General features: G+C 43.9%; 1 protein-coding gene across 3 annotated transcripts in view; it reads right to left on the bottom strand.

The window, feature by feature from the left end:
- Positions 1 to 17,238, bottom strand: part of FOCAD (focadhesin) — a 201,064-nt gene extending 183,826 nt beyond the window's left edge. Inside the window, exons 1-2 of one of the 3 annotated variants that reach the window (XM_074953460.1) lie at positions 17,099 to 17,238; positions 1,087 to 1,176 (exon numbers count right to left, since the gene is read on the bottom strand). In XM_074953460.1, the coding sequence (XP_074809561.1) occupies positions 1,087 to 1,143 (57 nt within the window). In that variant the 5' untranslated portion in view covers positions 1,144 to 1,176; positions 17,099 to 17,238. Of the gene's footprint in view, positions 1 to 1,086; positions 1,177 to 16,785; positions 17,065 to 17,098 lie in introns of those variants that run through there. The other 2 variants (XM_074953459.1, XM_074953461.1) reach the window with 2 other exon arrangements.
- Positions 17,239 to 18,439: the final 1,201 nt, after the last annotated feature.

The following is an 18,439-nucleotide window of genomic DNA, read 5'->3' as shown; positions in this document are numbered from 1 at the left end:
TCAGTGATCTGGTTTCATCAGTGATGAAAAATAACTTCCTTCTACCTCCAGCTTTTTTGGAAACTCCACCCATTCCCACAACACAAGGATCTAGCCACACTGCTCTACATACATCTTCGACAGACAGGATTTACTAGTAAATCAGTGTAGCTGGGGTTAAATGTGGAAGCAATGCAAAGGCTCCAAGTTATACAGACTGCATTCACAGTGACCTGTCCTGTTGAGGAAGAAGGTTGCCACAAAAATTATGAGTTTTGCATGGCATTTCAATTTTTAAGGCAGAGCAGCAGGAAGAAGAGAAAAGCAAAGGGAAAGGTGGAAGCTGGTTATAGGTTTAATAGTCTGTGCAGCTAAAAACAGTATGGATATTTTTTTTTTAATGATTGAAAAATAATCATAGGTGTAGGGACGACATATTTTCATCCATATTCTATTATTCTTCTCTGACCCATTAAAAATAATGGGCGTAGGGATACATTTTTATTTGCATGATGAGATTCCAACTCTATCACTGTGAGTTGGTTTATGGCTGTGACATCATAAGAGAGGCTTAGCCAGCCAATCAGAATGTAACTTTCAACAGTCAGCACCCTCAGCCATTCTCTGATGGGTGCAGCTGCTCTCTACTGGCTCCATCTTGCCAAGTGTGTGTAGCAAGGATCTGTTTTTAGTAGGTGGTAGCTTAAATACTCCCAAGGACTTCCAGAGCTACAAGGCATCAACAAGGGTCAAACTCTGTCAAGGCAGTTGGGTGGTTAATGCCATCCGGCCTCATTTAGAGTTTGCAGACTTGGAGAGTTCCTGTCATATTCAGTTGATCTATTCTGCAAAGTAAGATGAGAGCTCTTTGCAGCGGTGGGTGAATGGGTTTGATGTTTGGATTGTGCAGTCAGGCTGATTAGCCAGTGTTTATTATAGGAGAAAGCTCTGCTGGCTTTGATTTTACAGCTATAATGGCAGAGGGGGGAAATGTTATTTTTGTCTCTTTACTGCAGGGGTGCAGAAGGCTTTGTGGAAAGGTATGTGTATAAAATGAAAAGTTCTGAATGTGACAATTCACCAGGTTAGTATTAAAAAATTAATTACCTGTGACTGAATAAGCGTGTTAGGAAATTCCAGCCGCTTCTTGATATCGTCTGACATTTCTGGTTCTTTCACATGATATTAATTTAGGTTCTGCAACATACATTAAAAATATGCTGTTTAGGACTAGGAAAGAAGGCATATTACACATGAGGAATAAACAGTACTAAAGATGTATTACATTGCACTTAGACAGCAAGATCTAAGAATCACTTAGGATTACAAGCATCAACCATAAGTAGGTTTATTTGTAGGGCCCTACCGAATTCATGGCCGTGAAAAATGCATCACAGCCCGCGAAAACTAGTCTCCCCCGTGAAATCTGCTGGGGAGGGGCAGAGCTAGGGTGCCCCAGCCAGGGCTCCTACCATGCACCAGACTCCAGCTGCTAGTCCTGGCAGGGCTGAGGAGGGATGGGATTTCCTCTTCCCCTGCAGGGGTCACTCATGGGGCTAATTCAAACCAACCTCTGGGAACCTCCCACAGCTGCAGGCAGCTTCACAACCCCGCCACGTTTCCTGCCCCATCATTCCCCAGCCACGGGAGGAGGGGTCATAAGAACATAAGACCGGCCTACTGGGTCAGACCAAAGGTCCATCTAGCCCAGTATCCTGTCTTCCGACAGTGGCCAATGCCAGGTGCCCCAGAGGGAATGAACAGGTAATCACAAAGTGATCCATCCCCTGTCACTCATTCTTAGCTTCTGGCAAACAGAAGCTAGAGATACCACCGCTGTGGGGGGGGCACCGTTATCAGCTCCTCCACTGCAAACCGCAGCCCCAGCTGGCACCGCTCCACAGCTGCCCAAGGCTTGCAGTTTGAGGGGGGGGACAATGCTGCCCCCTGCCTCCCAAAATGCTGCCCATGTTAAAAAGAGGTGGGCATGGCTCCAAGTCTCCCCAGTTCTGGCACTGGTGGCCCCCCACTTCTACAAAGGTTCCGGCACCCTTGCCATTGCCCCCCAAGAGGACAGTCCTGCCATCCCAAAAAGTAATGACCCCCCCCATACCATGAAACCCTCATATCTGCACTGCCTTCTGCTCTCCGGTTGCCCAACTCTGAAGACAGCACTTCCATCAGCAGCAGTGCAGAAATAAGAGTGGTAATACCACACCCCTCCTACAATAGCCTTCCAACACCACCACCCCGCTCAATCCTCTTTTAGGCTGGGACCCCCATAGTTATAACACTGTGAAATTTCACATGTAAATATCTCAAACCATGAGATTGAGGATTTTTAAAAGCCTATGACCGTGAAATTGACCAAAATTGACCATGAACTTGGTCGGATTCTATTCATTTGACACATGGGGTAAGAAGCAGCACAAGGTTAAGTAAAAAGAAAAGGAGTACTTGTGGCACCTTAGAGACTAACCAATTTATTTGAGCATAAGCTTTCGTGAGGTACAGCTCACTTCATTGGATGCATACTGTGGAAAGTGTAGAAGATCTTTTTATACTCTCAAAGCATGAAAAAATACCTCCCCCCATCCCACTCTCCTGCTGGTAATAGCTTATCTGAAGTGATCACTCTCCTTACAATGTGTATGATAATCAACTTGGGCCATTTCCAGCACAAATCCAGGTTTCCTCCCGCCCTCCCCCTCACACACACAAACCCACTCTCCTGTTGGTAATAGCTTATCTAAAGTGACCACTCTCCTTACAATGTGTATGATAATCAAGGTGGGCCATTTCCAGCACAAATCCAGGGTTTAACAAGAACGTCTGGGGGGGGGGGGGTAGGAAAAAACAAGGGGAAATAGGTTACCTTGCATAATGACTTAGCCACTCCCAGTCTCTATTCAAGCCTAAGTTAATTGTATCCAATTTGCAAATGAATTCCAATTCAGCAGTCTCTCCCTGGAGTCTGGATTTGAAGTTTTTTTGTTGTAATATCGCAACTTTCATATCTGTAATCGCGTGACCAGAGAGATTGAAGTGTTCTCCGACTGGTTTATGAATGTTATAATTCTTGACATCTGATTTGTGTCCATTTATTCTTTTTCGTAGAGACTGTCCAGTTTGACCAATGTACATGGCAGAGGGGCATTGCTGGCACATGATGGCATATATCACATTGGTGGATGTGCAGGTGAACAAGCCTCTGATAGTGTTGCTGATGTTATTAGGCCCTGTGATGGTCATAGGACACTAAACTTTCTAAACTACTACATGCCACAAGGGGCCACAGCAATGGTTCCCTCAACCCACCCAGCAATATTGTTAACCTATCCAACTATACTCTTAGCCCAGCAGAAGCAGCTGTCCTATCTCAGGGCCTCTCCTTCTGCCCCTCCACTCCCACGAACATGATACAGTTCTGTGGTGACCTAGAATCCTATTTTCGACGTCTCCGACTCAAGGAATATTTCCAACATACCTCTGAACAACATACTAATCCACAGAGACCTCCCTACCAACACTACAAAAAGAAGGATTCTAGGTGGACTCCTCCTGAAGGTCAAGACAGCAGACTGGACTTCTACACAGAGTGCTTCCGCCGATGCGCATGGGCTGACATTGTGGAAAAGCAGCATCGCTTACCCCATAACCTCAGCCGTGCGGAACACAATGCCATCCACAGCCTCAGAAACAACTCTGACATCATAATCAAAAAGGCGGACAAAGGAGATGCTGTTGTCATCATGAATAGGTCGGAATATGAACAAGAGGCTGCTTGGCAGCTCTCCAACACCACTTTCTACAAGCCATTACCCTCTGATCCCACTGAGAGTTACCAAAAGAAACTACAGCATTTGCTCAAGAAACTCCTTGAAAAAGCACAAGATCAAATCCGCACAGACACACCCCTGGAACCCCGACCTGGGATATTCTATCTACTACCCAAGATCCATAAACCTGGAAATCCTGGGCGCCCTATCATCTCAGGCATTGGCACCCTGACAGCAGGATTGTCTGGCTATGTAGACTCCCTCCTCAGGCCCTACGCTACCAGCACTCCCAGCTATCTTCGAGACACCATTGACTTCCTGAGGAAACTACAATCCATCAGTGATCTTCCTGATAACACCATCCTGGCCACTATGGATGTAGAAGCCCTCTACACCAACATTCCACACAAAGATGGACTACAAGCCGTCAAGAACTCTATCCCCGATAATGTCACGGCTAACCTGGTGGCTGAACTTTGTGACTTTGTCCTTACCCATAACTATTTTACATTTGGGGACAATGTGTACCTTCAAATCAGCGGCACTGCTATGGGTACCCGCATGGCCCCACAGTATGCCAACATTTTTATGACTGACTTAGAACAACGCTTCCTCAGCTCTCGTCCCCTAACGCCCCTACTCTACTTGCGCTATATTGATGACATCTTCATCATCTGGACCCATGGAAAAGAAGCCCTTGAGGAATTCCACCATGATTTCAACAATTTCCATCCCACCATCAACCTCAGCCTGGACCAGTCCACACAAGAGATCCACTTCCTGGACACTACAGTGCTAATAAACGATGGTCACATAAACACCAGCCTATACCGGAAACCTACTGACCGCTATTCCTACCTACATGCCTCCAGCTTTCACCCTGATCACACCACAAGATCCATTGTCTACAGCCAAGCTCTGCGATAAAACCGCATTTGCTCCAACCCCCCAGACAGAGACAAACACCTACAAGATCTCTATCAAGCATTCTTACAACTACAGTACCCACCTGCGGAAGTGAAGAAACAGATTGATAGAGCCAGAAGAGTTCCCAGAAGTCACCTACTACAGGACAGGCCTAACAAAGAAAATAACAGAACACCACTAGCCGTCACCTTCAGCCCCCAACTAAAACCCCAGCAACGCATTATTAAGGATCTACAACCTATCCTGAAGGATGACCCAACACTCTCACAGATCTTGGGAGACAGGCCAGTCCTTGCTTACAGACAGCCCCCCAACCTGAAGCAAATACTCACCAGCAACCACATGCCACACCACAGAACCACTAACCCAGGAACCTATCCTTGCAACAAAGCCCGTTGCCAACTGTGCCCACATATCTATTCAGGGGACACCATCACAGGGCCTAATAACATCAGCCACACTATCAGAGGCTCGTTCACCTGCACATCCACCAATGTGATATATGCCATCATGTGCCAGCAATGCCCCTCTGCCATGTACATTGGTCAAACTGGACAGTCTCTACGTAAAAGAATAAATGGACACAAATCAGATGTCAAGAATTATAACATTCATAAACCAGTCGGAGAACACTTCACTCTCTCTGGTCACGCGATTACAGACATGAAAGTTGCGGTATTACAACAAAAAAACTTCAAATCCAGACTCCAGGGAGAGACTGCTGAATTGGAATTCATTTGCAAATTGGATACAATTAACTTAGGCTTGAATAGAGACTGGGAGTGGCTTAGTCATTATGCAAGGTAACCTATTCCCCCTTATTTTTTCCTACCCCCGCCCCCCCAGACGTTCTTGTTAAACCCTGGATTTGTGCTGGAAATGGCCCAAGTTGATTATCATACACATTGTAAGGAGAGTGATCACTTCAGATAAGCTATTACCAGCAGGAGAGTGGGGTGGGGGGAGGTATTTTTTCATGCTTTGAGTGTATAAAAAGATCTTCTACACTTTCCACAGTATGCATCCGATGAAGTGAGCTGTAGCTCACGAAAGCTTATGCTCAAATAAATTGGTTAGTCTCTAAGGTGCCATAAGTACTCCTTTTCTTTTTGCAAATACAGACTAACACGGCTGTTACTCTGAAACCTGTCATTATGCAAGGTTAAGTAACTATCCCAAGGTCACATGAATGGCTAGAGTGAATAACTGAGGCAGGATGTCCCAGTTCTCTATCCCCTGGATGAACCACAACGTAGTTACCTGCAGACTAATCCTTGATGTGTCATCATCACAGGCATCTGCATGTTGCAAAGCCCCAAAGGTCCTGATCCTGAGAAGTGCTGAGCACTTACCACTCTTGCAATGAGAAGTGTAGATGCCCAGCAACTCTCAGAATCAGGCCATGCCTGTGAAGTGAATTTCTATCGAAGATACTTATATGTCTCCCACTACTGTAGTATCTGTACCTCACAATTTTTAATGTATTCTTCTTCACAATACCCCATGTGAAGGGTGGAAATCTAGTATCCTGCACTGCCAAAAAATGTATTCTTTTTCCAAAATGTGAGTATAAAACCCATTGGTGATCTTAGGACCCCAAGCAGGGAAAGTAACTGAAAGGAGGGGCACACTAGAAAAATCAACAGAAGAATGCAGCACTATAATCACTGTCGAGCTGCAGATACAGAAATAACAAAATTAGGCCTTGTCTACACTGCCCAGTACAGTCACTGCATACTTTGAAGGTTACAGTTACACCAAACTTGTGAAAAATCACCCCCCTGAGCGCAGCAAGTTTGAACGCTTTAAAGCACTAGTGTGGACAGACTCTGAGTGCTGGGTGCCGCGCTTCCAGCGCTTGGAGCTATTCCCCTCGTGGAGGTGGATTACCAGGTGCACTGGGAGACCTCTCTCCCAGTGCTCACACACTCACACTTCAAAGTGCTGCCGTGGGAGCACTTTGAAGTTTCTAGTGCAGACGTAGCTTCTGTCTTCTCTTTTCCAGACTAAACAAACGCAATTTTTTCAATCTTCCCTCATAGGTCATGTTTTCTAGACCTTTAATCATTTTTGTTGCTCTTCTCTGGACTTTCTCCAATTTGTCCACATATTTCCTGAAATGTGGAGCCCAGAACTGGACACAATACTCCAGTTGAGGGCTAATCAGCACAGAGTAGAGCGGAAGAATTACTTCTCATGTCTTGCTTGCAACACTCCTGCTAATACATCCCAGAGATGTTCGCTTTTTTTTTTTTTGCGCAACAGTGTGACACTGTTGACTCATATTTAGCTTGTGGTCCACTATGACACCCAGATCCTTTTCCGAAGTACTCCTTCCTAGCCAGTCATTTTCCATTTTGTATGTGTGGAACTGATTGTTCCTTCCTAAGTGGAGTACTTTGCGTTTGTCCTTATTGAATTTCATCCTATTTACTTCAGACCAGTTCTCCAGTTTGTCCAGATCATTTTGAATTTTAATCCTATCCTCCAAAGCACTTGCAACCCCTCCTAGCTTGGTATCGTCCGCAAACTTTATAAGTGTACTCTCCATACCATTATCTGAATCACTGATGAAGATATTGAACAGAACCGGACCCAGAACTGATCCCTGATCCCACTCGTTATGCCCTTCCAATATGACTGTGAACCACTGATAACTACTCTCTGGGAATGGTTTTCCAATCAATTTTGCACCCACCTTTTAGTAGCTCCATCTAGGTTGCATTTCCCTAGTTTGTTTATGAGAAGGTCATGCAAGACAGTATCAAAAACTTTACTAAAGTCAAGATGTAGTCCCCCAACAGTACAACATAAGGTCAAACGTTTCTTTAAATAACAAGTTTGGCTGCAGGATCATCAATCCATGCACTGTTGATTTCAAAAAGGGACACCTCAGAATGAACCAAATTGCTGAGATGCATCCATAGTTACTTATGGCTATTTGAACATTTGTTTTCTGAATCCTCCAACTATAGGCTGTTTATTCACAGCATCCTTTTACATTTAAAAAGAAAAAACAATTCAAATAATTTCTCACCTAAGACAGACACATTTAGATTTTGTTTTAAAAATGTATAAAATATTCTTAAGAAATTGTTTATATCTTAAAAAATAATTTTGATTTGTTTCTGGAATGGACCAAGCCAGGTTGAGCTCCCAAACACAATAGCAACATTGTGCCAGTGCACAAGAACCAGAACTTGAAAATAATTAGAATCTGACTTGCCTTGGCTCACCGTTCAAATTGAAGTGTGAACAGTATAAATATCAAGCAATAAGTTTGGATCCAGTTTAATAATATGTCCTTTGTAACACAGGAACAGATTAAAAAAAAATCTAGTGTGGACTGAAATTTTAAAAAATAATTCTACATGTACAAAAGCACTCATACAAAAAAAATATATATATGCGCACATGTTTCAGATCTGTGCTTCACTACACATGGATGGCCCATTCCTGCCTCTACTGAAATCTATGAGAATTTCTCTACTGATTTTGACTGGAGCAGAATCAGGCCCTGGCGCCTGTTATGTCTTATGGTGCAACTCACAATAGAAGGAGAATCACATCCACCAATCACAGGATAATTGTTACAACCTCAATTAACCCAAACCCCTGTTAGCTAAATCAGGGTCATGTCTCCCAGTATTTGAGAGTTACATTTCTACAAACTTACTCACAAGAGTAATTCCATTAACTTCAATGGAACTCTTGTGAGAGTAAGGACTATTCAGATCAGTGTCCCTATCAATCCCTATTGTATAAAAATACATTTTATTTTATTTTATTGCACAAAGCAGATATTCATTCATACGGTAGACCAACAGAGGAACTAGATACGGTCTCTGTCAAGGTTCCTCCCCCACTCTGAACTCTAGGGTATAGGTGTGGGGACCTGCATGAAAAAAACCTCCTAAGCTTATCTTTACCAGCTTAGGTCAAAACTTCCCCAAGGTACAGAATATTCCATCCTTTGTCCTTGGATTGGCCGCTACCACCACCAAACAAATACTGGTTACTGGGGAAGAGCTGTTTGGACACGTCTTTCCCCCCAAAATACTTCCCAAAACCACAAGGTTTGGTAAAGAGCCTCACCAATTTGCCTAGGTGACTACAGACCCAGACCCTTGGATCTTAAGAACGATGAACAATCCTCCCAACACTTGCACCCCCCCCTTTCCAGGGAAATGTTGGATAAAAAGCCTCACCAATTTGCATAGGTGACCACAGACCCAAACCCTTGGATCTGAGAACAATGAAAAAGCATTCAGTTTTCTTACAAAAAGACTTTTAATAGAAACAGAAGTAAATAGAAATAAAAAAAAATCCCCCCTGTAAAATCAGGATGGTAAATACCTTACAGGGTAATTAGATTCAAAACATAGAGAACCCCTCTAGGCAAAAACCTTAAGTTACAAAAAAAGATACACAGACAGAAATAGTTATTCTATTCAGCACAATTCTTTTCTCAGCCATTTAAAGAAATCATAATCTAACACGTACCTAGCTAGATTACTTACTAAAAGTTCTAAGGCTTCATTCCTGGTCTATCCCCGGCAAAGACAGAATACAGACAGACACACATACCCTTTGTTTCTCTCCCTCCTCCCAGCTTTTGAAAGTATCTTGTCTCCTCATTGGTCATTTTGGTCAGGTGCCAGCGAGGTTACCTTTAGCTTCTTAACCCTTTACAGGTGAGAGGAGATTTTCTCTGGCCAGGAGGGATTTTAAAGGGGTTTACCCTTCCCTTTATATTTATGATAGTCTCTATCTTGCAGACAGATTCATTTCTGACTACAACTTGTCAGTGAGCTACTTTTTATTATTCACGTTAAAAAGTAGTAACAATATAGGATCATTAAAAGTGTTGAATCTTCTATACAAACTGGAATCAGATGTCCCAGTTTATAGATAAAACAAAAGTCTATTATTTAACGTAAGCAACTATTGCCTTTTCTACAATAACCCTCCAACGTAGTATGTCTTCCGCTGTAGTAAGTATTTTATGAATCTATCAGTGACATTAAATGTACAACATATGAACTAGCCAAGTATTTATACATTTTAGGTCAAATTGCTCATCCATCATCTTCAATGGGAGTCATGAGAACAAGGGCAGCAATATTTCCCCCTCATGCACTCTGCATTAACTTTTACAGCAGTAAAGGTGAAATGTAAGCATGCACTTAAGTGCTTTTCAGAATCAGGGCATTATACCTGAATATAAACTCACTGAGGCCCAGATTCCTTATTCATGTGTGTCTGTAAACAGTGCTTTGAACGTTCTGGGCACTATCAGAATACAAATAGCGATGCAAGGGGATAATTGAACGCCACACTAGAATGAAGTAGAAAGCAACATTCTTTCCAGTTACGGACAGATACTTCCATTAATTCAGTTTTGAACTTTGTTCTAGCAAACCACTAGATCAGTGGTGGATAACCTGTGGCCTGTCAGGGTAATCCGCTGGCAGGCAGCGAGGCAGTTTGTTTACATTGGCACGGCCGCCCACAGCTCCCAGTGGCTGCGGTTTGCCATTCCTGGACAATGGGAGCTGCACGAAGCAGCGCGGGCCGCAGGGACATGCTGGCCGCCACTTCCCGCAGTTCCCATTGGCTGGGAATGGCGAACCACGGCCACTGGGAGCTGCAGGTGGCCGTGCCGATGTAAACAAACAGGGTAATCTGCTGGCGGGCCGCAAGACAGTTTGTTTACATTGGCACAGCCGCCCGCAGCTCCCAGTGGCCGTGGTTCGCCTTTCCCGGCCAATGGGAGCTGCGGGAAGTGGCGGCCAGCACGTCCCTGCGGCCGGCGCTGCTTCCCAAGCTCCCATTGTCCAGGAATGGCAAACCGCGGCCACTGAGAGCTGCGGGCAGCTGTGCCAATGTAAACAAACTGTCTCGCGGCCTGCCAGCAGATTACCCTGACAGGCCATGTGCGCCCCAGGAGCCACAGTTTGCCCACCACTGAACTAGATCAAAGAAACTTTGCTGCAGCTGCACCCAGATTACAGTATAATACTACCTTAAATTTCAATGATACCCTGCGTTGCACAAATACAGCAATCAACTCCCTACAACTGAAAGGCAGCCTCCCCTGAGATAGAAAGCAGGATCAGTGTAATACCACGTAGTAAAACTACTCATTGTGCAGATGAATTGGAAGAATCTCATATGTGATGGAAACTACATTTTGGTCTCCTAAATATGCATTCATCTTCTCCAACTGGAATTTGGTTATGAAAGCAATCTGTCACTCCTAAACTTGCAAAAAATTTTCAAAAAGTAGAAATGGTCAATCTGACTTATAACCCATCTGAAATAGAGTCCCCTATGCAAGATGCTAAGAGCGTCTGTTCAGTAATAACTTGAAAAGATGAGTGCCACCTATGTAGATCTCATTTCAGCAAAGCACATAAACACATGCTTCGCTTTAAGTCCCTTCCAATTCAGCAAAGCACTTAAAGAGGCGCAAAAGAGCGCTTCTCTTAAAAAATACCAGAAATAGAAATATCTGATAGTAAGGATGAAACATTTTTTGGCAAATATTAAATATAGTATTATAAATAGAAAAAGTAAAATAAAATAATTCCAGTCAAAAATTCTCAAGGAGAGATTTTTCAAAGGCACAAAGGGCATCTAGATATGTGCTCAAGTCCCATTTGTGCTTTGACTATCTTCCCCTTAGCCACGTATGTACGGCTATTCAGTTTTGAGGAAAGCTTCATATTCTCCAAACACACAGCAGTATGTTTTCACATTTGCCCATCCATGCAAAGTGCATCAGTACGAAGACTATTAATCCCCAGAACACTAAATTGACTGGAGCATTATTTACATTTACAGCCCTAACACGCAACAAAAACTGGTTTAAATATGTATTATAGACAGCATTACTGAAGTTCTATTAAACTTTTACTCTCATGGGGAGGTTGAGTGGAAGAGGTTTCAGACAATATTCACTGAAGTTAAGGCCCATTAAAAGGGGAGCCTAAGCACAGCCTTATGCAGGCAAACCTCCAATCATGCAGCCAACCCATTCACATCCTGACTTTCAGTATGTTAATTTATTCCATTTCTGGTCTTCCCATGTACAGATATTGCCACATATGGTGGAAACATTGTGACAATCATTTGATGGACCTCTCTGGGGCCTATGCTACATGAGACAGAAGGATGGAGAGTGAAGGCAAAGTCTAGGAACAGAAGCAGAGCTTCTAGCAGTTTAACTGCTAAAGGTAGGTGACCTCATACTGGAATTTATACAATACACACATACTTTCCTTCTGCATATAGATCACTAACATTATTATGCTCTTTTTGCTTAAAAATAAGTCATCTACCAATACTGCAGTCATTCAAACTAAACCATTGACCTCAAGGGGCCAATGAACATGAAAAAATATACAGTGTCCTTGTAAGTCCCTTCCCTTAGTGTGCAAAAAAGAGAAAAAGAAATCGTGCTACCATTCACAAGGCTGAGTTCAAGTATGTTTTCATTTCGGTCATTTTCTTATCCAACTGCACTATCTTCATGAAAATTGCACCTGTTGAGTCAAAACTGAGCCAATCAGAAAGAAGTCAAAAGAACCAATGTTTGTTGTGTTTCTACTTCAGTTTACAAAACAACCTTAGTTTAATACTTAATTCAAAGCCATTTGTTGACATAATTTTAAAAATGCAGCCACTAAAATACACTGTACTGTACCAAACACTGCCTTATTCTATGATGCCAAAGCCAATGTTGTCCCTCATTCCAACTGGGAACCCCAAGGTACTTTGTGGTTAAGCAGCAACTACGTGCATCAGAGTTATTTTGCATACTCACCTGCTAGTCAAGAGGGCATATTGCAGCCAGGGCGTGATGGCAACTCTCAAGCTACAGAACAGTTGCACTGCCACTGCATGGCCTAGGGAAAGGATTTCCTCCCACTCACACATCACTTTAGCACAGGGATTCATCAGCATTTTCATAGCATGTACCTTATTTCACAGAAAGATTGACTCATAGACTAACTCCCCTCCCCTTTTGGAGCATACGGAGCACTTCCTCCCCCTTTCCCAATAATGTAACAGCCACATGGCAACAACAACAATTGCTTGTATGGACAAGTAACATTAGAAAAGTATTTAATATATTTTTCCTTGTTTCCACATTAGAACACAGCTAGAGAGCCAGCACCCATGTGAGCCGTCAGGTTTCTATGAACCAACAAGTGCTTTGCAAACCACTATGAAACACAGTTTAAGAACCTCTGCCCTAACACACATTCCAGGTTCTCAGACTGTGCGCTGGGGGGAGGATTTGGCCTCAAACAAATAAGAAATGATCAAGTTGTTTCAATCTTTAAAATGCCATGAATGCTATGTAATTTACTATCCCACCACATCAGATGCTGAACTCTTGCATAGGTAATATTTTATAAAATGCCAAAGAAAATAGAGCAGTAGTCCTTTAAAACAAATCCACCTCACTCCCAATAAACCATCAGACTGAGCTGGAAGTTATTTTCCCCGCATGCTTTTCCTCCAGAAAATAGAAGCAAAAGTGCCATCATATTTTTCACAGGAAGACAATTATTCCTCTTCCCAATACTATTATAATACTAGGTAATTTTAAATAATTGACATTCATTTACTAAATAAAAGCAGGGAAAGAAGTTTAGACCCAAAATTGTTTGTCTCAGTTTGGACACATGGGGCACTAAATACCCCCTCAAGCCTCCTAAGTAGTAGGTCAGCAGCCTGCCTTGTTAGCAGTAAGTAATTAAATTTCAATTGTCCTGACTGGGTTTTTGTTTGTCCTCAGCTACTGGACAATAAGATTTTTCCTAGTCTGACTGGTGAAGAGGCACTTTACACACATCAAGCAGCTAAAGAGCAGGAATAAAAAGAAAACCCACAAGAGCAAAGGATAAATAAAGAACACAAGCTATAGGAAAGACTCCTCTGTTTTTCCTAACAACGCCAACTTGCATGAGAAGTATCCTGATACATAATACATCATCAAATTGGTAAAGCTGTGAGGGATGGCCAAGACTAGGTCAATTCTAACAGAAAGGACAGTTCTGCCATCCAGACCTAGGACTTGTATTGTGACAGTTTGCAGAAAAATAAGTAAAAAACCCACCACAGTATGTAAGTTAAACCAGACTAAATGACATTACAGAAAACATTCTATTCAGATCATTCCAATAGTAGTTCCTATACTCCTCCTCATACTGCTTTCTACTTACTGGGAGCATTTGAATGAAATCAGAATCAAGGTCTTTGTTTCTTAAAGGTTCAGTCCTGCATTCTTTAAGCAACAGGAAGTCCAATTTGACTTCCAAATAGGGTGACCAGACAGCAAGTGTGAAAAATCGGGATGGGGGGATAATAGGGGCCTATAAAAGACAAAACCCCATATATCGGGATTGTCCCTATAAAATCGGGACATCTGGTCACCCTACTTCCAAAGAAGTTATAGGTCTACTCTACAATAATGACAATGATTTGTTCCACTGAGTCAGTGACAAAACCATCAACCTGAAAAGTAGTCAATCTAAAAATAAATTAGTTTAAAGTAGTTTTGGATACTACATAGGCACCTGAGTTCTTCCAGACTATTTGTGATCCTAGAAAAACATTTCAAAAATGGGAAAATGTGATTGTATCTTCTGTTCCTGTGAGCAAGACCACATCCCATCCCCCCCCAAAACACACACACACGAAGAAAACCAGGGGAAATGACTGTACACCCTACATGCTATCAAATGCACAAAATAAACATAATAGAAAAATTAGAGAAACATCTCTTTCCTAATCCTTATAGGATTATAGGCAGTTATAGTGATCTCAGGTGATTCTTGAAAAAGTGAACGTATTCTTGTTATAAGATTCGTAAATTTACAATATCCCTTTAATTACCAATATAGGCAGAATAAAATCATTTTACACAGTTAAAAAGTGAGTCATGCTTTGTTGAGCTAAAGCAGCATTCCATTAGCCATTAACAGTATAGGGAAGGGGTAGTCATTAAGCAGACCACGGGCCAAATCCAGACCATCAGATGCTTTTGAATGGACCACGAAATCTTTATTTTTTTTTTACTTATTATCATTATTGTTATTATTTCTGTATTATTTTCTCTGGAGTTTGGACCTTGACTGTACCTTGTCCAAGAAATCTGGACCTTGACAAAAAAATAATTGATTACCCTTGGTATAGGGCCATACCTCACAGCTGAACTAGTGTCAGTCACACTATCACACTCCAAAAATCCAACCCTTAGACATGCTAGGGAAGCACTTGGCCAGCTGGTGGGGGAGGGGGGGTGCGGAGCACAAAGGTGGCTTTAGAGCATTCTTACTGATCCCCAATCCTAGGGGTGGCCAAGGGCTGTACAAAATTGTGCCCATCTGTTTAGGGCTTTAAAAAAAATTAGCAAATGGGAATTCCCCCAAGAATGCAAGTGTGTTCCAGCCACATCCCTCTTCAGTATGAAGACTCCCTATGCTAAAGGGCCTGTGGGTGTGAGGAGTGTAGAGACACTATGCTAGTTCTATGACAGGGATGAATTCTTACACTAGGGAAATCCCCAGGTAGCTAGTTTAAACTGGTTTACCAGCAGAGGAGCACAAAGCAGCCAGATCACAGTGGAGGATCCAGCTACAAGTCTCAGTCATGGTTTCTTTCACACACAGTGCTGAACATATTTTTTGTCCTGTCTACACTTCAATTAAGGCATTTTCAACTCCAGCTGAATGGGACCCATTATTGAGAGCCATTTAACAGGTTGACTTCTTAGGCTGTGTCTACACTGCCACTTCCAGCACTAAAACTTTTGTAGTTCAGGGGTGTGAAAAAACACACCCCGAGTGACAAAAGTTTTAGCACTGAAAAGCGCCAGTCTAGACAGTGCTTTATCGCCGGGAGCGATAAAGCTACCACCCCTTGTTCGGGGTGTTGGGGGTTTTTTTTTAAATCACCAGGAAAGCTCTCCCCCGGCGATAAAGCATGTCTACACTGCCGCGGTTGCACTGTAATGTGGGTAGCGTAGACATAAACTTTTAACCTCAGTATTCTAAGAGTATCTGCTCCTACCACCCACTCCTCACTCCAAGTCACAATCACAATTCTATGTCAGAATTGCTATGGAAATGACTATATCACAAATACAAGAGTAGGATGGAGAATAAGTAACAGGAACAAGTGAATTTTTCAAAAAACAAAGAGGTCCCATGTCCACAGCAATACAAATTGAGAGGGAAAAATGCAGAAAACATTGTGAATGATCAGATTTATTTATAAATTTGTAGAATGCTTTTAATGGCTTACTGTGTTTCCCACAGCAGCTATTAGATTGACAATAATCCTGACTTTGACAGCCTGCCCTGAAAAGGGCGGTGGGGCAGGAAGGGAGGAGTACAGCATCAGAAAGGCTTAGAGAACAGGTAGGGTTATCACCCCTCCAGGTTTGGCCTGGAGTCTCCTGGAACTGGCATCGATCTCCCGCTGACTACTGAAAGCAATCCAGGAGCTTTTAATAGGATATTTAAAGAAAATGACATTATGTCACGTTGGGGGAAAAAATCTCCCGGAACAACTTCAGTCAGAGTTGTGAACTCTAGAGTCATAGGGAGTAGTAAGACTTTCTACTTGTTAGGCTGAATGTGCATTATTCGTATGACAGAGAGTTTGCAAAAACCGGATTTGCAACCCAGGCCTGTGAGATGGGGTGCTCACTCTCAACTCCCACTGAAATCAACAAGACTTGAGGCCTCAAGGCAACTGTTCAGGCTAGGGCACTCACTTGGATACAACCCCCTGGCTTGAGTGGTGTCTAAGGATGCGGCCACCTGAAGGAGGAAGACGGCACGCAGCAAACTCTATCCTCCGCAGTCCGAGAGGCTTTTAGACCCCCACATACACACACACACCCGGAGTGTGTGTGGGGGGAAGGCCTCGCCCCAGTCCTAACTGGAGAAAAACAGCCCTGCTGCTGGTGCACCTCGATGTTTACAAAGGCGCTCCCACAGCGGGGGGACCGGGGGGGGGTGGGGCGCTGTCCTTCTCCAGCCCCCCACAGTCAGAGCCGCCGGCGGGGGCAGCTACCCACCGTATCCCTGACACCGAGCACTTCTGCGCCCACTGCCACGCCTCCGGGGCTCTGTTTCCCGGGCAGACGTTCGCACAGCCCAGGGGACGCACCAGACCCAGCCCGCATCACGGGCTCGAAAGCAGGGCGATGCGTCCGCTCCAGGCGCCTCGCCGCCCTGCCCAGCGCAGCCTGGCGGCCCCCCGGCCTACGCGGCTGACCTGCCGGGCCTTAGGAACGCCGCAGCCGCCGGCGCTCCAACGGACACCGCCCAGGGGGCTGAGAGCGGGCAGCCGTTCCCCCCGCATTCTGGAAACCCCACTGCGCCGCTTACCTGACTTAGCCACCCGCCCCGCAAGCTGCAGCTACGTTCCCCGCCCACGTGCCACCGGGGCGTTACGCAGCCGCGTCAATTCTCTCCCCCAGCTGCCGGGCAAAGGAGAGACTGTAGCGTGAGATTGTGCTCCCTAGGCGCGAGGCAGCTGACCAGAGATCCCGACATGCGCACTTGCAGCCATGAAGCCGCTGCCCTCGCTCTGCCCTCACCCTCTGATCCAGCGCAAAAGAGACAGCGCCCAGGGCAGTGTGTCTCTGTACTGCGGCTGAAAGCAAAATCAAGAGCTGGTCTAGCTCAGAGAACGTGGCATGTCCCGTGCTCTCCACTGCCCCACCGGTGTGCCTTGTGTTGTTATTAGAGGTTCAGGGCCAACTTCTGTTGTTCACACTCTTGCAGCCCCACTGATTTTGATGGATTTGACAGGTGTTACCAAGAATAGAATTTAGTCCATCTCTAATCTAAAAATAAGTCTCTGCCTGACCATAAAGTTTGGGTCCAGATCCAAAATGTGGGAGCATTTGAATTAACAGTTTTGCATTGGTCCATTATGGAGAGGTGAGCTGACCACAATGTGCAGAGCTGGATGCAAACTTTCCTAAAGTCTGGATTGTTTGGAACCAGGTTTTTGGTTCAGGACCCTCAGGTAAAACATACTAAAAAAAAAAAGTTATTTTTATAAAATTTTCACAAAATAAAACAACCCTGAAATTAATTTCTATAAGGTTCAAAAGTTTACAGAAGGATCTGTTCCTATATAACAAACATTTTGGAAGGGATATTAAACTTTCAGGGAGTAAACCAATCTCTTTTAAAGGTCAGGATAAAATCTGATGTGGGCAGATTAACTGCTGGGTTCTTAGAGCTTCCACTGGAGCATCCAGTACTGGCCACCATTGATTTGGAGGGTTTGAACATCTGACCTCTGGGGGAATCAAATTCAGGGGCAGTTTAAGAACTGAGATCATACAAGGGGGTGGGGAAGCATCACTATCTCTGCCAGCAACCATGGCCCCGTGCTGTAAAAGAGGGGTCTTACTGTCCACTGTTGGAGACAAGGCTAGATGAGTATCCCTGGTTGAGAACTACTGCTCTACATAATGGGACATGCCTGCCCTCAGCTCAGAATCTTCTAGAAAGCAGTGTCTGTTGGGGCCATTTACACTCCTGCTTCACCTAGGGTTCTGAGAGTATAAATTGGGGAGTGGCCCCCAACAGCCACTGTGTTCTTGTGACTGTTGAAAATGCTGTGAACTCACTTGGTATCCTTGCACCTTCCTCATTGTTTGTTTTTTTTTAAATTATTATTATTTTTTCCCACCTGTGACCATTTTCACTCCT

This window comes from Natator depressus, chromosome 5, assembly GCF_965152275.1.
Source record: "Natator depressus isolate rNatDep1 chromosome 5, rNatDep2.hap1, whole genome shotgun sequence".
In the NCBI taxonomy this organism is placed as follows: Eukaryota; Metazoa; Chordata; order Testudines; family Cheloniidae; genus Natator; species Natator depressus.
The sequence above is the reverse complement of the archived record's forward strand: the minus strand, read 5'-3'. Positions and strand labels throughout refer to the sequence as shown.